Source organism: Mustela putorius, unplaced genomic scaffold (genome assembly GCF_011764305.1).
Source record: "Mustela putorius furo isolate JIRA1106 unplaced genomic scaffold, ASM1176430v1.1 tig00003845_pilon_pilon_pilon, whole genome shotgun sequence".
Lineage (NCBI taxonomy): Eukaryota > Metazoa > Chordata > Mammalia > Carnivora > Mustelidae > Mustela > Mustela putorius.
Window position 1 is genome coordinate 34,175,124 of NW_025421998.1, and position 25,381 is coordinate 34,200,504.

A 25,381-nucleotide genomic window follows, 5' to 3' on the forward strand; every position below is an offset into this window, starting at 1 on the left:
AAGCACCCAGCCGGCCCCACTGCTCACTCAGCAGCCTAGAAGGCTGTGGTATTCTATGCCTAGACTTGAACCTGTCAGTTAGAGGAAGCAGCTTCTGAGTCAACATTTTCTCTACTTGTGTTGACTTCTGACCAAGATTCCTACAGTGAAGTGGTCAAGACTGTGGACTTTGGAATCGAACTGCCTGGGTTCGAGTCCTCGTTCTGCCACTTAATTGCTGTACGACTTTGAGAAACTGTGCTCAGTTTCCTTATCACGACTACAGAGATGATAATAGTAGTACCTCTGTCATTAAAATCATTACGGACTAGGGTTGTATTCTCTAATCCATCCATAGAATGGCAGTTGGCCCTTTCTGTCTGTGAAAGTGAGACTCATGGCCACAGTTAAATAGGTGGTCACATTCCACTAAGTCTCTGCTGCGCCCTAAAGGTCAGTTAGCTCCTGGCAGAAGGCTGAACTTTCTTTTTAAAATCAGTTCATTTTTTGCAATCAAGTTCATTGGTCTGCTTTTGCCTTTTGTTTTTAGGCTTTTGAAAACACAAAGTAGCTTTATTGGCTCACTTTTTCCCTTCTAAACTGAAGGAAAATGGATTTTTGTAGAAATTGTAAACTTAGGCTTCAGGATGGAGGGGGTATTAGGGGTAAAGAATGAAGCTGGAAGCTGCTGGCCATAGTGGTAAGTCTTTTCATCTGCCACACAGGGAAGATTGAGGGGAGGAGGCTAGAGGGATGTTTGCTTCCTGAGGTTCTTGAGCCACTAATTTAATCTAGGCTAACACAGAACAGACTTTTTCTTTCTGATGCTGAAATTGTGGAAATAATGACCCCGGGCCTTTGCTGCTCCATAGGTTGTCATCATGTACAAAGATTTTGAACTGAATTTATCTTTCTGTGATTTCAGTGTATCCACCCTGTAAAAAGTATACCTGGCTTTCATAGCCACCCACAGGTTGGAAAGCAGTCCAGAAATGCCAGCTTCCAGGGCCCTCAAGGAGTTGCAAGTCTCTTCCATTTAAGTATTTTGGAATCCTTATATCATCAATCGTTGGCAACTAACTCATACTAATCTCCCTGAAACTGCTTTTTTTTCACTAGCTAATTATGTAGACTGGAATATTGATGGCTCTTAAAACATTGTTTTCCTTTTGTGTTTTAAAAGATTGATTTCTAGGAGCACCTGGATGGCTCAATAAGTTAAATGTCTCTTTTCGGCTCAGATCGTGATCTCAGGGTCCTGGGATCTAGTCCCGCATCAGCTCCCCTCTCAGTGGCAAGTCTGCCTCTCTCTCTTCCTCTGTGATATCTCTCGCTCTCACTCTCTTTCAAATAAATAGATAAAATCTTTAAAAAAAAAAAAAGATTTGTTGCTAAAAACTAGAAAGAAGACCCCAGAGATAACACCTTAAAACAACAGCCACGGGTTATATAGATAAGTGGGACTATTCGGACAAGGAACATGTTATAAACTAGTCACAATTAACACAAAAACATAAATAGGTAAGGCCCTTACTGAGGGCTACGGTAAGGAAAAAAATGGAAGACTCAAAATATTCCATTGGATAGCAAAAAATAAACAAAAAACAGTGTTTCTTGTACTACGGAACAATACAGGAAGAAAGAAGTCCCATCTGATTAGTCATTTAAAATGCTACCAGTGAAAGCACTTCTCCAAGGAATAGCTGTAGACCACGCAGGACAAAAAAAAAAAAGATTCATTGCTAAAAACTAGAAATTATTAGGATTATTTTGTGAAGTCAGTAGTTTTAAAATATTTCCCTTTTCAGGGCACCTGGCTGGCTCAGTCAGTTAAGTGTCCGACTCTTGATTTCAGCTTAGGTCTCCATCTAATGGTCATGAGTTCAAGCCCCTCTTTGGGATCTGTGCTGGGCATGGAGCCTGCTTAAAAATAAATGAATAAATGGGGTGCCTGGGTGGCTCAGTGGGTTAGGCCTCTGCCTTCGGCTCAGGTTATGATCTCTGGGTCCTGGGATGGAGCTCCGCATCGGGCTCTCTGCTCAGCGGGGAGCCTGCTTCCCCCTCTTTCTCTGCCTGCCTCTCTGCCTACTTGTGATCTCTCTCATGCTCTGTCAAATAAATAAGTAAAAATATTAAAAATAAATAAATGAATGGATAAATGAATAAAATAAAGTGTTTCCTTTTTCATAAACAGAATATTGGACACCCTTGCAAATCACATTTTGTTATTATCAAAATAGGAATTTTTGATATGATCCAGTATGAAACTAAACACAGAAGGCCATCAGTCACTTCCTAAAATTATTTCTTATAAAAGTATTGCTCTTAAATTCTTGGTTTCTCTGTTTTCTGTTTCCTTTCAGATGGGTCTGCTTTGTAATCAGTGAAGGTGCATGTCTGTCTTTAGGCAACAGCCTAATCTCTATGGCCATATGTGCAAAAGCAGTATAATTACAATGTAGTATTAATTGGGCCATGTGACTGTTTTGTTTTAATTATTGAAATCATCTTATCTTTCCATTCCTTAAAGCATGTTAATGGGTGAATCACTGGATAACATGTTTATGTCCTTTCTATGGAAGTAAATATGTGCACATTTACATAAACTTGGTAAAAAAATCTGCTTCTGTTGATAATGTTATGGATAGATTTTTTTTCCCCTGTGTCTCAAGCATCAATAGAAGCCTGAGGAAATCAGATATTATCAAGAATCAATTCTTTACATTTCACCCAAGTTACAGAGTACAGATTGGATTATAGATTCCTGGCTGGGGAGGGTTTTACCCTGGGTTGACGTAATAAGCCCCTAGAAAATTTCAGATTTACTTGTTAACGAACTAAAGATTTCCATACCTTTATGCACATTCTCCTCAAATAATTTGGGTAGGAAATTTAGTGATGGGTACCCATTTTTACCAAATACAAGTTCTTGACAGACTGTATGTAGAAACTGGCTTTTATCTGTGTTCAGATTTTAACTTTTGTCTCCCTATTTTTTCAGTTGTTTTTATTTCAGTTGCTGCGAGGGCTGTCTTACATCCACCAGCGTTATATTTTGCACAGAGACCTGAAACCACAGAACCTTCTGATCAGTGACACGGGGGAGTTAAAGCTGGCAGATTTCGGTAGGAAAGCAGTTAATTACCAGTCTATTTTGTCACACTGTGAGAATGCCAGGCAGATGGTGGCACTGCGTTTGTTTAGGTGTTCTTCTTCCATCATTATAGATCATGGTAACATTTTTTGGAGGATTGAAGGAATTTTTTTTTTTAATGATCAACATCAAGCTTCGTAGCGCTATTAAAAATTCACACTGCTTGTTAGAGTCTTGAATAATCATAAGCATAAATCAGATCTCATGTATTTCTAAAGGAAAAGTCAGTTCAGTTTTGATCATGAAATATATTGAAAGAAATCCAATTTTTTTTCACCTTTTATTATGCAAAATGTCAAACCCATTCCAAAGCAGGAGGATAGTATAAGGAACCCTTCCCTAACCCATCACCCAGTTTTCACAATTATCAATTTGTTGTCAGACTTGACGAAACCTGAACTTAAGCCTCTGGACTTTTCTGGGGCATCACAAAATACATTCAATACTGTATATTGCCCAGCAGTTTTAATAATTTAAAAATCTAGGGCCAAGGTTAAGTTTTCCAGAAATGACTGTTTCAAGAATTCTCAATAGCTTTATAAAAGTAGACACAGATTCTGATTTAAAAATTGTGGTTTTCAGTCATTAGAAGTCATCCCTTCCTCAAAGTTTTGAGGTTGGCCTCTTCCAGCTTGGAAGCTTTCCTCCAGACTCTGTGTTGAGCCCACAAAGGGAAGCAAAATTGTATCATCCCTGCTAGCTCTCTTCCCCTCATCAAGTGTGACATTCCTGCTTTGGCCTGGCACTGTCACAGCAGAGAGGGTGCCGAGTCGATTCCCGGCGCCAGGGATACTGATGGCAGCGTGATACGTTGACATCGCATTCCCTCAATTATTTTTGAATACATATTCTGATTAGAAATTTGTTCCATTAAGAGTGGAATGGAAATATTACCCTGGGGACATAAACATGCCTGAGGTTGAGATACAGGCTTTTGCTGAAATATGATTATCTTTTCCCACCCCACCTCCTGATAAATAAAAGAGCAAGAAATGTCTATTTCCTATTCCAAGGTTAGTAGACTGTTCAGTACCTTTGGAATGAATCTACTCTGTTGTGTTTTATGTATTCTTTTCTTCTAAAATTGAAATAGAAGAAAAGTTAGCATAACGAGTGATATATTGTGAAAGTGTCATTCCCATCTAGTTGGTAGAGATGATGAAATTCTGTGTGTGTATATGTGTGTAGTTTATTGCCACATTTATGTGTGTGTGTGTGCTTGTGTGTGTGGTCTATTGCCACATTTTAGCATCAGAATAATACAAGGTGGCCAGACATAAGGTCTTTGTATTACAGAGTAGGAAATAATGGGAGAGTAGGTGGGTGGAGAAGAGATTTATTGTTCCTCAAATACAGGATTATTGGATTTGCCGTGAGCATATTTTGTAGTTGTCAGTATCAGTAAATTAATAAGGCTTCGTAGTGATTTTCTTTTGGTTTTTTAATAATATACTGTAAGGTATATGTTGGAGTAAGTAATTGCTTTGAACATTTAATTCTATCGAACATGCTTTTCTTGTATATTTATTAAATACATTTTACGAAGTTGATTTTGTTTGTATGATCAAGGGTATAATGGGATTATATGTAAGTGCTTACTAGGGATTATTTTTTAATTTTATGGCAATGTTTTTATTATAATTGTCAGGTAAGTTTATCTTAAAAGATTCTTTTGAGTCTTTAAAGCTGACATTTTATAATATCAGATTCTGAATAAATTGAAATGCAGTTTTAAACAATTTAGAAGTGTTTTAGAAAATTAGAAAATTTAGAGATGCTCAGAGCAAACCTTCCCGTTTTCCTTGTTTCCTTTCCCCTCATCCTCAATGCTTTGCCTTTCTGAAACATTTTGTTTGTAAACAATTTTCACCCAAGAATATGCCATGCACATTTTGTCATGTTGTTAAATGTGAAAAAAATATTTTCTAACAGCTTAGATTTTTCCTTTTGTAGCCCAGGCCTCTTCATTCAGTCCCTCACCAATGACCATTTTGGGGCTTGCTTCATTTCCCTCTTGGGGGCAGGCTTGCACTGAAAGGCCTTGTCCAGGAAGCCTGGGTGCAGCACTTGCAGGGTCCATATTCTACAGCCCCTGATTTCTTGCACCAGCCCACTCTGCAGAAGGCTTGTGCCATGCACCTCCCCCGCTTAGCGTCGCCAACCGAGTCTCCGTGCCTGGAACACACCCTTGGCGTGCATCCTGTGCATGAAGTGTAATAAGTGAGACTCAACCACCAATTGACAATTTCCCCCCAATTAATTGTGCATTATTTTTGTCTTTTAATTTAAGACATGCAATTAACTGTGATTTACTGCACTTGGGCACGTGTTTATGTCTGAGCTGAAGGAAGCACAGTAGAAGCTGTGGAGAGAAGCTCGACAGTCAAAATGGGATGGTTCCAGGAAGCAGAACAATTAGAAATGCCAGGTCTTAATTCAGACTTTGATGTATAAAGAGGTTTAGAAGCAGTTCTTTTGTCCTTTTTTTTTTTAATGTGAAAATTGATTAAGAGAGACCAATGAAATCTGAGTACAGGTGCCATGTTGTAAATGTTACTATTTTTATTAGAAAAACTACCTGGAGAGTGTGGGGAACAGAGAAATTTATTGAATTTATTCTGAGTGCCAGACACTTAGAAATCCTTGTTTCATTGTTTCTTCAATCTGATAAGGTATAGTAACCCATGTTTTTGAAAGAGCCCTGAGTTCTGGGAGGCTTGATCGCACAGGTAACTGGTCACAAAGCTGGAGTTCTTCAGTAGCTCTTACGGAGCGCTGAAATAATGATTGTGTTCATTTGTTTATGTTTAGTTTTTTATTCCACTACCTGATTGTAAGTTCTGTGAGGGCAGGGACTCGTCTTTCTCACTGTTGCCTGTGCTATGTCTGAAACCATCCTTAGCACGTAGTAGGCATTCGGCAAATATTGTTCAAATGAATTAAAAAATGTATGACTAAATTGAGTAGTAGTGTAAAGACTAAGACCCACTGAGGCTCTTGGGTGGCTCGGTAGGTTAAGCGTCTATCTTTGGCTCAGGTTGGGATCCAGCCTCGCATCGGGCTCCCTTCTCAGCGGGGAGTCTGCTTCTCCCTCTTCTTCTGTCCCTCTCTCTGCTCATGCTTGCTTGCACTCTGTCTCTCAAATAAATAAATAAAATCTTTTTTAAAAAAAAGACTAAGACCCACCTAAATTTACTAATTTCTGCTGATTTGCTCTGGTAAACCAGCAGTTAAACTAATTTTCTCTTCATTGGTGCTATTTTGGCTGGGCACAGTCAAAAGTTAAAAAACTTCATAGTGTTGGGAACCTCAGGATTGCTTTGAAGCTTAGGCCCTATATACCTGCTTGGTATTTACTATGTTTATAACCTTGGGCTGCAGAAATACATGTCACTGAGTGAATGTAAACACACAGAGAAGGTGTTTACGATTTGCAATTCCTACTCTGCAGGCCTTAAATGATCATCTTGCTATACTGTTATTGAGGGCAAAATATGTTGAACATTGAATTAGGAAAGCTGGCTCTGTCTGTAACTAGCCTGTGACTTTCACGAAGCCATTTATTCTTTCTGATCCTTAGGCTCCTCCACTGAAATAAGACGGGAGCATTGGACTGCTGGGGTTTTTCATGTTTGTATGTTTCCAAAATTATTAATTTATTTTCTAATAACCAGATATTTGCTGGTGATTAAAATCGGTCCATTGAATCTGGAACCAGTACTCTACCATCCCTCCCTTGAATCTAATTTTTTTTTATTCCGTCTTCTGGAAATTCAAACAGATGAGAGCCGCAGTTTTATAATATGCGCTGAGATCACATTAAAAGAAAATTATTGAAGTATGACAAGTAAATGCATAAATAAATTCACCGAGAAATTAATGTTCATTTGCAGTATAATAGTATGAAACTTAAGGGTGTATTTCCATATAAATGAGATGAAAACAAAATAGATGAATCTCTAGACTTTCCTGCAGTCCCTGCAAGACAAGGATGGTGTCCTCCACCTTTCCCTGCTACTCTCCTATGTTTTAAAGGATCATGCCTAACTCTGTGGAAAGACAGCGGGCTAAATTTGACCCTAAAGAAAAGAGACAGTGAGAACTCTGTAATGTAAGCATGGAAGCTTTTGGCATATATCTAATATATATATATTTTTTTCTTTTTCTTTTACTTACTTTCCAATGCAGGAACCACGTTAAACAGCTCTGTGGTTTTAATCAAGGAAAACGGGATGGGTCTCTTTCCCACCAGAGGTCTAAAATATTACCTTCCTAATGTTGGTAGTTTCCTCCTCCAGGCTGTTCCCTGTTCCTCATCTTGATTTAAGAGAGGAAATTATTGTAAATCACATTTTAGATTAATTTGTGGGACACACCAGAGACAGAAGTCTTCAGAGACTGTGGCAAGCGTGGGGTTTGTTTGTAATGGGTCTCTCGAATTCGCTGGGGGGTGGGGGGGTGGGGTGGGGAGTGGGGGTCTAGGGGAAAACAGAAAGAAATCAGCTGCTTTCAGATGCACAGTGGTCTGTCAGTTTGATAAATAGAAAATGTCTGAATAAATGCCTGTTAGTCCCCAAAGTATAGACCTTTAATTCTTTTTTTTATCATTAGCATATAAAATTCACCGTGGAAGCCGTAGTTACAACTTCAAGGTTAGATATAACTTAGTGTGTTTGTTTGGTCTGTAGGGTTCATTTTTGCTCTTTGTTTCAGAATATATTTTCTATTAGCAGAATTAACTGTACTTTCCAGTGAGGTGTCACTCTGCTTTTAAGAGGTTTTCTCAGCAGTTTAAAGCATGAGCAATTTTAATGCAAAGTTCTGGGAGTTGTTCTCATGTACATATGAAAACTGAAGAATATTTTTAGAGCAACTAATGGTGCAGTAGGAACCAAAGATCTAATTTTAACCTAATTTTTCTAGCCTTCATTGAATCCTCCAAATTAAAATGTACATATCTGATAATCTATCAAAAAGATTATCAAGATTGCATGTTAGAAGTAATTTTGCTTGATATGTGAACTAGATAGTTATTTTAAAGATGTGGTAACCCTTTTGAAAATGAATGTTGATACTTAAAATCACCTTCTCTCTGATCAGAACATCCTCACTTAGCTTCATTATTTAAATCTTGCTTAATATCCCACTCATCCCTTCAAAAGTTTTTCTCACATTCAAGGGGGATGGGTGATGGGGACAATGATGGTGACATTATATTGTTCTGTTTTGTCTTATCGCAATGTGACTTCTCACAGGTATGCAAAGATACTGCATATAGGAGAGATTCTGTTCTCCTTTTAAATAGACTTTGTGTTTTAGAGTGGTTTTAGGTGCACAGCAAAATTGAGCAGAAATATATATAGAATTCGTATGTGTTCCCTGCCCCCCCACATTCGGATAATTATCAACATTCCCACCAGAATGGCACATCTGTGACCACTGGTGAACCTACACTGGTGTGTCACTATCACCCAGAGTCTGTGGTTTAAATCAGGGTCACTCTTGGTGTGGTACATTCTATGGGTTTTGACAAATTATAATGATGTATTTGCCATTATAGTATCATACAGAAAGAAGACTTTCACTGCCCTAAAAATCCTCTTAAAAAACCCCCATCTATATGGGTTTTTTAAAAACTGTAAGTGGAAACAAGAAAGAAATATATGAATTGCAACTCATATGCATATTCTACTCTGTCTGTGAGAAACCTCTCCGTTCAGTCACTGTAAAGCAGATTGAAGCAATGTGGATGGGGGTTGATTGCTAAGAATGGCAGCTTCCAACTCCATGGAAATAAGGAGATTCAAAAGAGTGTTAGTTCATTTTTAGCCATATCATGCCTGTGAGGTAATGAGACATCTTAAAATGCAGAACAGACTGCTACAAATAGGGGTGATCATCTCATTCTCCACCGTGGATGGAAACCTTCTGGGCAGAGGGATTTCAATATGCAAAACTATTATGGTTTGGGTTTTTCTTTTCTTTTCTTTTCTTTTTTTTTTTTTTTTTTTTTTTTACTATACCGTATGAGGGCAGAATTGTTGGCAGTAAATCAGATAAGTGATGCAGGATCTGAGTTGAAATACACCATTGTGTTTTTAGAAAAAAATCCGCATGTGAGATGGCTCCAGCACCGAGTGCTGGCAGTAATGACCAGGGTGGGGAATGGTAGGTGATGTTAGCAAGAGCGGCATTGAAACTAACCTCAGAATCACGGAACACTCACAGGCTCCTCAGGACAACAGTGCATACACTTGAACGTGAGTTCGGTTAACCTATAGGTATATGTAAAAGGTTGCTTTGAGTTTAACAATTCACTGATGTCTCTTATTCGTGGCTCTTCCTCTGTCTCCTGCTCTTTCCCTTCCAAGAAGCTACATTTTAAAATGTAGCCCAGACCAGCCTCCCCTGATACATATGTCAACAGGCCTGATTTATACTAGAATCTTGGTTATAGTGAGTCATTGTAGTCTGAAGTACGTGTTTTCTGAAATTTTTAATAGGAGCTAGAGAAACTGGCTACCGTGGAAAATCTGAGGTAGATTGTAAATTCTGAAAGGTAGATGTAGTTACAAAAGTTGTGATTTTGATGATTTTTTTCCCTTCACTTTAATACTGTCAGTTCAATATTAGTTTGCTTTTCCTCTTCTGTTTTCTAAGGTTTTTAAAATGCAATGTGGGTTGGTTTATTTACTTTTGGAGTAATACATATTTATATTAATATTAAAAATTTTCTTCTCACCTTGAGTGATTTCTTCCTTTATAGTGGATCAACATAGGAAGAAGCTAGGACTTTTCTTTTCTCGTGTTCATAAAAGACAGTACTGGAGGGGAGCCTGGGTGGCTTAGTCGGTTAAGCATCTGCCTTCAGCTCAGGTCATGATCCCAGGGTCCTGAGATCGAAAGTACAAAAAAAATTGAGAACTAATGATCTCTGTTGCTTAGAAATTTTAGGTACATGTCTGAAAAATAGTCTGTTTTATCACATACTATAAAAATAAACTTGATGTGTATAATCAGGCTTATAGATCAAAAATAATATACTTCTTGCAAAAATTCAAACCTTAAAACTGGAACGTCTCTCAGTTAAATATCTGTCAAGTTATTTGACATTCTAATTTTTGATCTGGAAGGATATTGATATAAAATGCAGATTGAAGTGTTTGGTTTTTCTTTCCAGCTTTGGAGTTAGAGTTGCCAGCTGAGGAATCTATTGTGTGAAACAACAACCGCAAATGTTAGATGTGGAAACTGTGTTTAGAACGAGCCTGGAAGTCATAGAATGGGGTCAGTGAGTTGGCACATTGAGTGCCCTTCCCCCATGAGAATGGGACAGGAAAGATATAAAGAAAGGCATAATAAGAAAAGTCAGAGGTAGTTTCTGAAAATGTATTGTTAAACTCTCAACCCACTTAAAATATGTTGGGAGCATCTAATCAGAATCACTAAATATTAATGTTAAAAGAATAACATAAAATAAGTATGGTTTGACAGCCTTTCACTCCAAGAGTTGGAAGCAGAATGTGATGTTATTTTTGAAGCCCTCATCCAGTTGTCAGTAGAATCTTATCATTGCGAAAGTTTTATTTTTGTTTTTCAGATAAGGCAGCAAGTCTGTGAAGGGAAAGTTGACACAAATCTGTTATAATTGTGTAAGAAAACACACTACATTTACATTTCCAAAATTTTTCATTTTTAGATTTTCTTTGTATTTTGAAGGAAACTCAGAGATTTTTTGTCCAAATCCCTCATTTTAAACATGTATACCTTTGGCCCAACAATGGAAAATAACCTTAACCTTGAACCTGTTAGTAAGCAATGTGTTAAGTTATTAATGTTAATGTCACCAGTGTCTCCAGAGTCCTAGTGTAGTACCCAGTCAGCTATGGATAACCTATTTAACACATCCACAGGTTTATTCCCCAGACAAATGAGAGGGTAGAAGTGCTGACCAGATGTCTAGGTCAAAATAATCTCTCCCAATCTGGGAACATTTGTCAGCTGCAGTGAGATCCTTGTTGGGAAGGGGGCTGCTATCTCGCACTCCTCACATTAGAACTAGTGTGTGCATCTTGGGGAAATGGCAAAAAAAAACCCACAAAAAAACCATATATATATATATATATATATATATATATACACACACACACACACACACACACACACACACATACATACATACACACACACACATATATATATATGTGTGTGTGTATGTATGTATGTATATGTCTGGATCTGGATCTGGATCTAGATCTAGATCTACATCCAGATCCAGATATAGATATAAATATAGATATATAGAACATTTCTTACAGTAGACCTGCGGGAAACCTCATTGGAAATATAAGTTGGAATGGAGCCTTGGTAATTTATGAATTAGAAGGAACCACCCTGTTTCCTTGTGTTCCTGGGAGAAATGAAAGCATTGAGGAGTCCTGTGGGCAGAAGGCTGAATTGGCTTTATCAGTGTCCTGCTATGACTCAGCTGTGCCGGGCAGTAGCTGAAAAATACCCTGTTGCCTCCCGGTGGGAGAAATCTTTTCAAATCTTGCCTTTTCCACAGGTTGGGAATAAATAGTATACAACTCCAGGGCAGAAGAACCACGTAAAAACATTTCGATCTGAAATAGAAGACTTTTTTACATGGAAGCACATATACCCAAGTGAAAAGATAAGACCAAATAAATGTTCCAGAATGGTCAGGGTGCAGATTCTGGAGCTACATGCTGGACTTTGAACCCAGACTGTCCAGTTTACAAATCATGTGTCCTTGGGTGAATTACCAAAATTCTCCGTTCCCTTAACTTACCTGTTTAAAAATAAGGATGCTGATAGTAATACGGGGTACCTCGCAAAATTATTAGAAGACAAATTAACACTTGACAAATCATTTAAGGACAGTGCCTGGCTTATAGACAGTCTGTATAAATGTATGTTTACATTTAACCCTTTAGAGTTGAGGGTTGACGTGTTCAAAATATTATTTGTTTTAAACATAGTTTTTCCCCCTAAAGTGTGTAACATAGTTTCTTGCCTTTTTGAACAAGGATACAATAAGGAATATTATTCAACAGTTTGTTCAGCAGATTTTTCCTGATGCCTCCCATGGACCCAACACTGTGCTGGTGGGTGAGGTACAGTGATAAATAATAGCAACTTGGTTCCTGCATCTTTTCTTTGCAGGAAAGTCTCATGGTCGCCATTTTGAATATCAGTTACGGTAGCCTGTGGATGTGCTCCAAGGGCTTATGAACTTTTTAAAGCGATCTGATTTTTAAGTTGTTGTCTTGGGGGTGCCTGGGTGGCTCGGTGGGTTAGAGCCTCCACCTTTGGCTCAGGTCGTGATCCCACATTGGGCTCGAGCCCACAACCAGCTCTATGCTCAGCAGGGAGCCTGCTTCTTCCTCTCTCTCTGCCTTCTCTGCCGACTTGTGATCTCCATCTGTAAAATAAATAAATAAAATCTTTAACAACAACAAAAAATTGTTGTCTTGTATATTTTATGGAAACTGTCATTTGTCTATTTTAAAGTAATTACTGGCCAAAGTCTTCAGAGGTAGACTTTTTTTGTTAGAGAAGTAATAATTCTCTACAAATCAGTGTTAAAAACTTTGTTTGTAGTTCAGATTTTAAAATATATCTATCACAGTGCCATTCAGCTTAACTTCCCCAGTAAAGGGACTAGGATAATTTAATGAGAGGGACTAATTCTTGTGACAGTTTTTACGATAGATTTGTCCCATTCCTGTCATTCTTAGATAATAAAATTATACTTCATGTTAGTTCTTTTATGAGGCGGACACTTCATTAATTAACCAAGAATCTGCTGATATTATACATTTTCTCCTCATAAACAACTGAGTGCTTCTGCCAAATGTTTCAGTAGGAGAGACCTGTGAGATAAGAAAATTTTGTGAACCGTAAGAAAAGTCAGCCCTAATGAAAAATATAATTATACCTTAGTACCTGCGGTAATAAAGAAATGAGTAAATCCTTGAACACTATGAGAATGAACGCTACTAACGTGCAGCGTCAGTGTTTGAAGTCTCTAAAGAGTCGCTCTTACTGCAGGAATTACTTTTACATTGTCAGGTAATGCAGAAATCTAAATGAAAAACAGCATATTGATTTTTAAGAGTCTTCAGAGATTTGATGCTTTGTAAAACAGTCTATAAGAAAGCAGTGTAGGTCCATTATAACTTGTTTTCTAAGACTTGTGGACGTTTCTTTAAAATGAGATTTGATGTCAAAGTTGATTTGAGCAATCTAACGTCTCAAGAGGGAAAGTACACAGTTAGAAATATGCATAAATTAAGGGACACACTTGTGGTCTTCAAGAAGAGGTATGCATAGACTGTCAAAATGGATGATTTAAGATTATGGGAGATTCCTTAGCAAATTCCTATATCAAGCAGTTTGTAGCATGTATCCTTCATTCCAGTAAAAATGTCAGTACCCTACATTTTGTCAGCATTGGCTATGAAGCAAACTTAATCACTTTCTGAATATTAGGAATTGCTTATTTTGTCATCTTTGTGAGTGAAATGTCTGTGATCTGCTTTGGATATGGGCTTCTGTGCTGTGCACTGTGGAAGCACAAGAAGAGGATTTTCCATAGGACAAGATGTAGAAGTCGTTCTAGATTCTGGTGGCTGGAGGCAGTTTCATTTTTGAATATTGCATTCAATCTTGGAAACATTGTAGTAGTTGAATCATCAAAACGTTTTATCAGAAGCACTTGACATTAGATTGCTTTTAGGAAATGAAATTGATTCAAACCTTTGTCATCTCTAATAATAATAACAGCCCTTTATAGTTCGTGGAGTGATTTCATAGCTTTTATTTTGTGTTACCCTCATAAGCCTGTGAAGTAGACACTACATGTTTTATTACCCTCTTTTTAATATGAGAACATTGATTTGTGCTTATATTAGCTCAACGTGGGCATCAAATTGACTATTTTTTATAATTTTTAAATTCCACATGCATATATTTATCTATGTAATACATATGATTTACAGGAATTAGTTAATATATAATGGCACACTGCAAAGTTCATTATTAAAAACAGTAAGAGTAAATCAACATTTAAATAGTCTTCTTGATGATTGGATTGTTTCTGCTCATTTCTTTCAGATATGATGAAATTCTCCTTTCTCCTTTGACTGATAAAGAACTTGTATTAGTCTTTGTCCTCTTAGTTTTCTGATGCTTTGTAAATAGTATTTTCAGTCATTGGTTCATTTGTATGAACTACTTTTTATAAGGTTTAGTTTATTTAAAAACATTTTTTAAAATATGTATTGTATCATTGGTTTCAGAGATGGAGGTCAGTGATTCACCAGTCTTTTTTTTTTTTTTTTAAAGATTTTATTTATTTATTTGACAGACAGAGATCACAAGTAGGCAGAGAAGCAGGCAGAGAGAAAGAGAGGAGGAAGCAGGCTCTCCGCAGAGCAGACAGCCTGATGCTGGGCTCGATCCCAGGACCTTGGGATCATGACCTGAGCCGAAGGCAGAGGCTTTAACTCACTGAGCCACCCAGGTGCCCCTCATCAGTCTTATATAATACCCAGTGCTCATTACATCACATGCCTTTCTTAATACACGTCTCCCTATTACTCCCCCACCCCCCACCAGCAATTCTCAGTTTGTCTCCTATGATTAAGAGTGTCTTCAGTTTGTCTCCCTCTCTGGTTTCATCTTGTTTTATTTTTTCCTTTCTTCCCCATGATCCTCTGTTTTGGTTTCTTAAATGCCACATATGAGTGAGATCATATGATAATTGCCTTTCTCTGATTGACTTACTTTGCTTAGCATAATGCCCTCTAGTTCCATCCACATCATTGCAAATGTTTTGTTGGCTGAGTAGTATTCCATCGTATACCTATACACCACATCTTCTTTATCCATTCATTTGTGGACATCTGGGCTCTTTCCATAGTTTGGCTACTGTGGACATTGCTGCTATAAACATTGGGGTGTAGGTGCCCATTTGTGTTACTGTATTTGTTTCTTTGGGGTAGATACCCAGTAGAGTAATCGCTGGGTCATAGGGAAGCTCTGTTTTTAAAGTGTTTTGTTCTATTTTAAGATTTTATTTATTTATTTGACACAGAAAGAGAGAGAGACAGGGAGAGAGGAAATACAGGCAGGGGGAGTGGGAGAGGAGGAAGCAGGCTTCCTGTGGAGCAAAGAAAGCCTGATGTAGGACTTGATCCCAGGACCCTAGGATCATGACCTGAGCCAAAGACAGGCACTTAAACAACTGAGACATCCTATTTCTAATTTCTTGAGAAACCTCCATACTGTTTTCCAGAGTGGCTACACCAGCTGGCATTCCCACCAAGAGAGCTCCTTTCTCTGCATCCTTGCCGACATCTGTTGTTTCCTGACTTGTTAATTTTAGGCATCTTGACCAGTGTGAGGTGGTATCTCACTGTGGTTTTGATTAATATTTGCCTTATGCCACGGGATGTTGAGCATTCTTTCATGTGTCTGTTGTTGACTGATATTTTAACATTGGCATTTCTTTTGAGACTGTAGGCTTGAAAATAATTCATCCTGAAATCATCTTGGAAGATCTTGTGACATCTTTTGTATCTTTTGAATAACAACATGAAGACTGTTCCAGTAGGTCTGATTTTTATTATGATCGATGATCTTTTAACTATGAAAATTACAGCTAAAGTGTTTTGCTGTCCAGCATTTTATCAACAAGAATAGTTACAAACGAGCTCTTTGGTCTCCCTCCAAGAAGTAGAGAAATTTGGATGCGAATTTGAAATTGTTTTTGAATCACTAAGTGAAGGCCAAAATAAACAGTACTTTTACCCCACAGCTCTAAGGGGCTATCTGCAAAGTGAAAGTTCAAACATTGGAGGTAGTCAAGCATTCTAGTATATGCCAACTTGCCCTTTCATTGCCATAGATAAAATTTCTGGAAATCAGGAAGACATTAAAAAACAAAACTCCAAACCCTTTTCACATGACACGTGACACCAAAGTGCTCATTATTAGACTTTCCCACTTACCTTCTTGGTCCCGGCTGCCCCCTGCCACCTCCAGCTCATCCACAGTCACTGTCGATCACTTCTGTGATGGGGGAATGAAGGGAGGGAAAAGAATAAGATCTATCGTTTTTGTCTTCGTCGTAGCAATAAGTTGTTAAGAAATACAAGTACGTAATTTGTTTTGCCCATAAAAATATCATGCTTGGTATATCTAGAGAAATAATCACTATAGAAATGTTGAAAGTGAAACTTTTTTCATCTTTGTATTATTTTTAGCAGGAACCAGTCAATTCCCCCCAGTTAGGTGGATGGCTGTTGTCCCCTTTACACACTTATTCTGCCTTCTTCTTGCAGAGGCATTCAGAGCAGCTTTTTTTTTTTTTTTTAAGATTTTATTTATTTATTTGTCAGAGAGAGAGAGAGGACATGAACGCAAACGTGGGGAGTGGAAGCAGAGTGAGAAGCAGATTCCCCCACTGAGCAAGGAACCCAAAACAGGACTCCACCCCAGGACTCCAGGATCATGACCTAAGCCAAAGGCAGATGCTTAACTGGCTGAGCCACCTAGACACACCTCACAGCCAGCTTTTGATTGCTGTTTCTTTTGCTGCTTCTGTAAATCTGAAAAGGCGTTTCTAAAACTGTGGCCCATATATTAATGAAAAATAATAAAAATTTCAGGGTGCCTGGGTGGTTCAGTGGGTTAAAACCTCTGCCTTCAGCTCAGGTCATGATCCCAGGGTCCTGGGATTGAGCCCCGCATTAGGCTCTCTGCTGAGCGGGGGAGCCTGCTTCCCTCTCACTGCCAGCCTCTCTGCCTACTTGTGATCTTTGTCAAATAAATAAATAGACTCTTAAAAAACAATAAAATAAAATAAAATATTTTCGTTGGTCAAATCATTTAGGGTGTCGGGGTGTGTCTTCCCCCTCCCACACCTAGTGAATTTGTAGGACATTTTAGCTAGTGATTAAAGGCCCTTGACATTCCTGCGATTAACATAAAATCTGGTGTTGCATCTCTCAGATTTATTTGATTAAAGACACATTTTTTACTCTGGAATATAAGTTGGGAAAATATTGGCATATTAGTTATATATTGCTGTTTAACAAATTACCACAGTCTAAGCTGCTTCAAACAACACGAGTTTATCATCTCCTAGGGTCTGTTGGTTAGGAATGTGGGCGTGGCTCAGTTGGGTGCCTCTGCTTCCAGGTGTCTCACCTGGCTGCCATCAAGGTGTCAACTGAAGGTTCTCCTGGGAAGGAATCTGCCTCCAAGTTACCATGGTTATTGGTGGAATTCAGTTCCTTGCAGTCTGTTGGACTCAGGGCCTCAGTTCCAAGCTGTCTGTTGGCCAGAGGCTACTTTCGGTCCCTTACTATGTGGACCTCTCCAACATGGCTACTTGCCTCATCAAAATAGTCAAACCAAGAAGACAATAAAGTGAGTGTGCAGCAAGACAAAAGTTATAGCCTTTGCCAGATTCTGTTTTTTAGAAACAAGTCACAGGTCCCATCCCTACTCAACAGAGCAGGCAGGGGATTCTGTAAAAGCGTGACTATCAGGAGGCAGTGGTGTCAGGGGAACAACCTTAGAGTATGCGCATCACTATGGTATCAAAACTGCTATCCAGTTATCTCATGATAATTACACTGTGTGATACGACTTTCCATAAGAAGTAGCAGTTAACTGAGCATATAAAGCCTTATCCTAGGGTATAAAGATGTATAAAGGATATCGGTAATGATGCTGCTGGTGACAAACAGTGATGAGGAGTAAGCCTTCATTGACTGCTACTTGGGTCAGATGCTGGAGTGAGCACTCTGCCTGGCATCTCTTACCTAATCTTCACATAAGCCTCCTTTTTTAGGTAACAAAATGGAAGGTTGAAAAGTTAAGTAAGCCTGTGGGTTGTTCTCGGACAGTTCACTGAGAAATTAGACAAGTTATGCCACTCATTTTACTATTTTTCAACAGGTGACTTCTCTATACATGACAGGAGCTCAGGAAAGGGTTGGAAAGACTTAGAGGGGACTGCCCAAAGAGGCCTTTTCCAAGGATGAGTAGGGTTTCAAGAAGCTTCTGAGATAGGGACAGAGACAGGGTACAGTGTAAGTAAAGGCAAGTAGATTTCCATAATGGTAATATTTATAGTCCCTCTACAATAACATGACAAAGGATAGAGCTATTGCTTTTAACCATAGGCAAAGATATTGGCGGACATGTGGGCAGCAAAGCCAGAGAGGAGACTAAATGTCAATTAGGTAGTAGCAACAACAGCAGATGGCAACTATTTTGGTTCTATTTTTATTATTCATTTATCCACAGCCTCTCTCCAAAGTGGCCTTGCAGCAGCTGCTAATCTGATGGTCCACTTGCTCTCTTCTTACTTAGCCTGCCACTATTCTGCAGACGTGTTTCCGTCTACCCCTTGTCTTCCCTCCAGTTCTGGTCTCTAAGTTCCTTCTTCAGACAGGTGCAGCTGGGAAGACACAGCCTGGGAGCTGCAGCATGGGAGAGTCTCAGCACTCATTTTGCTTGCCTTCTATCAGCTGGAACCTCCTGCCAGTTGGGCAGGATCTGGGCCAGGCCTAATCCCTGCACAGAGAGGCCCCTGGGACGGAAGCAGGGCGCTGAGCCAGGTGTCTGCAGCATGCAGTTTGTCGTCGAGAGCCCTGATCTGGAGAGGCCAGAGCTGTGACAGTAAGCCCTGGTTAGCTCTCCCAGTCCTCCGGGCTAGAACAGTGGCAGCAACCAAAGTTCACAGCAAGGACCAGGGCGGAGAAACTAGGGAACACTCGTCCTCTCTGGAAGCCCTTTCCTTGAGTGGAGATGGTAGCAAAAAGGCAGGCTCATTTAATAAAAAGAACATGAGTGGGGAGTGAGAAGTCCAAGCATTTGTTCTTAACGTTTTTACTAACTAGCTGTTGGACTTTGGACTAGTCACTTAAATAGGCAGTTTTATTTTCTGTGAATTAAGAATAGAAGACAGGATTTAATGATCTTTAAGCTTGAAATCCCAGATTTTAATATTTTTAAATGTCCTTTAAAAATGCTTCTCCAAAGTGAGTCTGCTCTGTTTTGTACCATACGTTTATACAGTTTGTGGTCATTTCCTTAAAAATACCTTTGCTGATTTCAAAGTCAACTTCTGCTTTGCCCATGAAAAAAATTTTAAAACCCAGCAAATACAGAATTACTATGACTGCAAGCCTTATCTGGAATGGAGATTTTATTACCTTTCTTAGTGTAATCATCCCAATTACTATAACTAGGTAATATGGATAAAGAATGGTGAAGAATTGTAATGCTTTCAGAAAGGCTATTTTTTTTTTTGCAATTTTGTACATTCCTCTGAGCTTATCGTAATAAATAAGCTCTCAATATCCTTTATCTGTTTCACCCATTCTCCCCCAACTGCCTCCCCTTTGATAACCATCTCTGTTATTTAAGAGGCCGGTGGGGGTTTTTTGTTTGTTTGTTTGTCTCTTTTTTTCTTCACTTGTCCATTTGTTTTGTTTCTGTGTATGAATGAAATCAAATGGTATTTGTCTTTTCTCTGACCGACTTATTGCATAATGTCCTCTAGGTCCATCTGTGTTGCCACAAATGGCAAGATCTCATTTTTTTTATGAATGAATAATACACCATTCCTTCTTTATCTGTTTATCTGTCAGTGGACACTTGGGTTGCTTCCATAATTTGGCTGTTAGTAAATTATGTTGTAATAAACATAGGGGTACATATCGATTTTTGAATTAGTGTTTTTCATTTTCTTTGAGTAAATGCTAAGTAGTGGTATTACTGTATCATATGGTATTTCTATTTTTAATTTCTTGAGGAACCTCTATATTGTTTTGCACAGTGGCTATACTAATTTGCATCCTTACCAACAGTGCACAAGGGTTCCCTTTTTTTTTCACGTCCTCGCCAGCACTTGTTATTTCTTGTGTTTTTGATTCCAGCTGTTCCAACTGGTGTGAGATGATAACTCATTGTAGTTTTGACTTACATTTCCCTGATATTATGGATGATGTTGAGTATCTTCTCATGTGTCTGTTGGCCATCTGTATGTCTTCTTTTGAAAAATGTGTCTTCAGGTCCTCTGCTCATTTTTTAATTGAATTCCTTCTCTTTAGAGTTGCCAATTTGTTTGCAATTTTATTTTTTTAGTTTAATTTTTTAATTTAAATTCAATTAGTCAACATATAGTAGTGCAGCATTAGTTTTGGGTATAGTGTTCAACAGTCCATTAGTTGCATATATCACCCAGTGCTCATTACATCAAGTGCCCTCCTTAATGTGTATCCCCCAATCACCTTATCCCCCCACCCACCTCCCCTCTAGCAGCCCTCAGCTTGTTTCCTATAGTAAAGAGTCTCTCATGGTCTGTCTCCCTTTCTGATGACTTCCCTTTCAGTTTTCCCTCCCATCCCCTATGGTCCTCTGTGCTGTTTCTTATATTCTACATGTAAGTGAAACCATATGATAGTTGTCTTTCTCTCATTGACTTATTTTGTTCAGCATAATACCCTCCATTTATATCCACATTGATGTAAATGGAAAGTATTCTTTCTTTCTGATGGCTGAGTAATATTCCATATTGTGTGTGTGTGTGTGTGTGTGTGTGTGTGTGTACACACCACGTCTTCTTTATCCATTCTTCTGTTGATGGACATCTGGGCTCTTTCCCCAGTTTGGCTATTGTGTACATTGCTGCTATAAACATTGGGGTGCCAGGTATCCCTTCGGATCACTACATTTGTATCTTTGGGGTAAATGCCTACTAGTGCAATTGCTGGATCGTAGGGTAACTCTATTTTTAACTTCTTTTTTTTAAATTTTTTTAACACTTTTTTTAAAAAAAAGATTTTATTTATTTTCTTGACAGACAGAGATCACAAGAAGGCAGAGAAACAGGCAGAGAGGGAGTTGGGAAGCAGGCTTCCTGCTGAGCAGAGAGCCCGATGCGGGGCTCCATCCCAGGACCCTGGGACCATGACCCGAGCCGAAGGCAGAGGCTTAACCCACTGAGCCACCTAGGTGCCCCTATTTTTAACTTCTTGAGGAACCTCCATGCTGTTATCTAGAGTGGTTGCACCAGCTTGCATTCCCACCAGCAGTGTAGGAGGGCTCCCCTTTCTCTTCATCCTCGCCAACATCTGTCATTTCATGTCTTGTTAATTTTAGGCATTTTGACCAGTGTGAGGTGGTATCTTACTGTGGTTTTGATTTGTATTTCCCTGATGCCAAGTGATATGGAGCATTTTTTTGTGTGTCTGTTGACCATTTGCATGTCTTCTGTGGAGATATGTCTGTTCATGTCCTTTGCCAGTTTCTTGACCAGATTATTTGTTTTTTGGGTGTTGAGTTTGGTGAATTTTTTATATATCTTGGATACTAACCCTTTATCTGATATTTCATTTGCAAGTATCTTCACCCATTCTGTAGGTTGCCTTTTATTTTTGTTGGCTGTTTTCTTTGCTGTGCAGAAGCTTTTTATCTTGATGAAGTCCCAATAGTTTATTTTTGCTTTTGTTTCCCCTGCCTTTGGAGGCATGTCTAGCAAGAAGTTGCTGCTGCCATGGTCAGAGAGGTTGTTGCTTGTGTTCTTCTCTAGGATTTTGATAGATTTCTTTATCACATTTAGGTCTTTCATCCATTTTGAGTTTTTCTTTGGGTGTAAGAAAATGGTCCAGTTTCATTCTTCTACGTGTGGCTGTCCAATTTTTCCAGCACTGACAGAATAAAGTTGTCATTTTTTTAAGACAAAAATGGCTTACAGGAGAGTGCCTGGGTGGCTCAGTCAGTTGGGCAACTGCCTTCAGCTTGGGTCATGATCCTGGAGTCCAGGGATCAAGTCCCACATCAGGCTCCTAGCTCGCGGGGAGTCTGTTTCTCCCTCTGACCTTCTCCTCTCTCTCAAATAAATAAATAAATAAATAAAATCTTTAAAAAATATCTTTAAAAAAAAAAGATTTACAAGAAGTGATTGATAGTATAAAGGATATCTTTTTAAAAAAGAACTGTGGGTATTTTGTTGTATTTTGACAATTAATTCCCTCAGTGTATTTTTAGAAATGCATACTGCATTTGTTCACAGCATTTGGTGTGGTGTTTAATGCTGTATAATAGGTTTAGAGTAATTTAGTCAACAATTTAGAGGTACTGTTTTCTACTTGTGGATTTTAATATGCAATCATAATTTCAAAGATTAATCCACACACATGCACTAAGTTTTACTTAACTGCCAGATGTGTATTTCAAGCAATTTCTCTTTTTCCTCCTTTAATGAAATATTTAATGAAAGAAACAATGAGATCAATAAAAATAGGATAGCGAACTCGAGAGCACCTTATTCTGGAACTCATATTTGGTTTGAAGATAGTTTCTCAGTTTAAAATGTCTTCAGCTACACTTAAAGGTTCCAAATAAAGCTTTATTGATGAGGATAAATGCCTGAAAGAACAAGCTATTTGGACTGACAAGAGGGGAACAGTTAAAGTCTATATATCAGATTCTATAAAGGACATATGCTTCAGATGTTAGGTTTCTGTCTTTAATTCCTAAAGGAGAAGACACTTGTCTAGTCTGGCACAAGAGGAGTTTATATTTTATTGCTGACAGCTCTGTTAAAACTGTGGCAGTCTTCTGGGAACATTCTTGGTCCTCTCAGGCTTAACATATGTGATGTTTGCTGACAAAGGAGGATAAATTGTTTTGTTGCTGATTCTGAGTTTGAACTTCTCGAAACCTACCTACCTATATTCTCTCGTCCATTATTTCTGGTTAGTTAGAGCAGCATGCCTTCACCTTCTTAGATGTAGAAATGAAAACTTCATTTTATGAATTGTAAAAAAAAAAAATTTTAATCTTAGCTCCTTTGGGCAGTTTTGACTCTTCCGTCTTAGGGAAATCTACTTTAAGTACTGTATTTGAAAGCAAATTTCCCTTTAAGGAATTTTTTTTTTTTTTTTTTAAACATCAGAACTTCCTGATGACTCAAATTGCTCATGCAAATTTAACTTGGTCTTTGTCACTAAACTGGCTATTACACGACAAGCCTGTGCTTTAGAAGACAACTTGGTGGTCATGGTGAGAATATTTAAGTAATAGTTTATTTCAGCTTGTTCTACCCAGTCATTGGCTCATTGCTGCCAGCCATCAGTTTCCCTGCCACACCAGGAGAACCTGTCATTTACATCCGATCACTATTTTAGGACTCACACTATGAAATATAAGGAAAGACGCTAGAATCTGAGGGTGGAAGTTGGAAGGGGGTGTATGACAGCACAGGGCTGGGTGAGGACTTAGTTGACCCTTTTTCTTTCTCTCTTCTAAAAACAAGTCCTTTTCCTCCTGTGTACAAGTAATAGGCATTTCAGAGAACAAAAGAGGAGTAGAGTGAAAATTAAGTTTTCTTCTCCTCCTGTTTTTTTATTCCTTTCCCCACAGGCAGTTCCCTTTACCTGTTCCTTATGTTTCTTTTCAGAGATAGAATATGTCTATGTAAGCACTTCTTTTTTTTTTTTTTTTTTTTTAATGCAGATAGTACATAGCATACCCACTGCTCTTTGTTTTGCCTTTTCTCTCAACAATTTATTATGGTTGGCTCCATATTAATACATACAGATTTATTGGCCTCTTTGGCTGCATTCTGTAAGCTGTGCCATAATTTATTTAGCCACTTTTCTTCTGGAATCTGAGGTTGTTTTTAGTCTTTTGCTAGAAACAGTGTCACAGTGACTATCCCCGCACAGAAGTCTTTGTGTGTATAAATACAGGGTAAATGCCTAGGATAAAAGGTGCCATTGATCACTCTCTGAAACTTGTGAAACACACCCAGTGCCTTCCAAGTTTAGTTCAACCAGTTAATTCAATGAACACATTACACATTCTAGGCCCTGTGCGGGTCCCGGGGATCAGACACTGCCTCTGCCTTAAATAAGTTAGCTTCATTCTCCAGTGACTGTGATGCTCACAGGGAAGGTGCCAGGTGACCAGTCACAACAGGAAGGAATGCCTTCTGCTCTCAAGATTTAAGGAAGCATTTGAAGCTGGGTGGGAGTTAGAGGTGGGAAGTGGCAGTGAAGGACACGTGGGATGGTACAGGACAGTGCCCCAGGGTGCCTGCTGGCCGCACTGCCTCCCCCTCGTGGCACCCTCACCATCCCTGCAACATGCCAGGCCTGCTCCTGCATGTGCCCTCTGCCTAGACTGCTCCCCCTAGATTTCTTTAAGCCTCTGTCCCCTTACATTGGTGCCCAGAGGGCCTTGGAGCTCCTCAGCCTGGGCCCTTATGGCTTGAGTGTTGTCGGGAACAGTGCTTCGAGTTCCTTCACTCTGCTCTTCCTCTTGATGCCACCAGAAAGGTGTCTCTCATGATGGCATCATGTCATGACTGGCTCCCCCGGGGCGTTCGGCACTGCCTTAACCATTCTGGCCTTCTTGGCCATTTGCCCAAGGGCAGAGCAGACCCTTCGCTGAGGCTACTACAGTGCAGCCAACATCTGTCAGTCCCACCAAGATTTTATGAAGGTTGAGCATTTGGGGAAGAGCAGGGCAGGGCCCCTCAGGGCACCGCTTGCTTCAGTTTAAGGTTCCATGCTCAGAACCTGGAAGTCCCTCCTCAGAGTTGGGGGGAAAGGGTCTCCTCTCTGTTTATCTCCTCCTCATCTCTGTCTGCCTAAGACTGGATTCTCTCTCCCCAAAATGAGTGTTCCCGGTGACCTACTTAGAACTCAGGCCCCACGCCTCCAAAGAGGAAGTTCCCTCCTCATGAGAATCTGAGGGCCCTGGGAGATCTAATTTCAGATTTCAGTGTCCATTTTCTATCCCCTAGCCACAGGATTGGTCACTCAGGCCCACAGCCCCAAGAATATTTATATTACCAACAGTCCAGTATCAGTGTGCATGATAGGATTTAGACCTAAATGTAACCACAAGTTGGGCTTTATTGGTTTTGTCCTTTTTAGGGTGAGGAAAAGCCCTCACCATATCCACTTTCTTTAGTCCTCTTGTTTCCTGAAAACTTCTAATGGAGAATGATGGGGAGCATTATTATGTTATCTCTGTGTTCCTTGAGGCAACAAACATTTTCCTCAAAGAAACCACAGAGCCTCAGAAGCCCATTAGCTTTGCCAAAACATGCGCCCAGTTTACACTAAACCCTTCGCTCTGAAACATCAAGATGCAGGTTAATTTCCCAGCTTGCCCCAGAACAGTGGGTAG

The 25,381-nt window shown here is 39.2% G+C and overlaps 1 protein-coding gene across 4 annotated transcripts in view; it reads left to right on the top strand.

Annotated features, from left to right (window-relative positions):
• Positions 1–25,381, top strand: part of CDK14 (cyclin dependent kinase 14) — a 599,713-nt gene that overhangs the window by 300,589 nt on the left and 273,743 nt on the right. For all 4 annotated transcript variants that reach the window (XM_045062692.1, XM_045062689.1, XM_045062690.1 and 1 more), the window contains one exon: positions 2,981–3,104. In XM_045062692.1, coding sequence (XP_044918627.1) covers positions 2,981–3,104 — 124 coding nt within the window. The remainder of the gene's footprint in view (positions 1–2,980; positions 3,105–25,381) is intronic.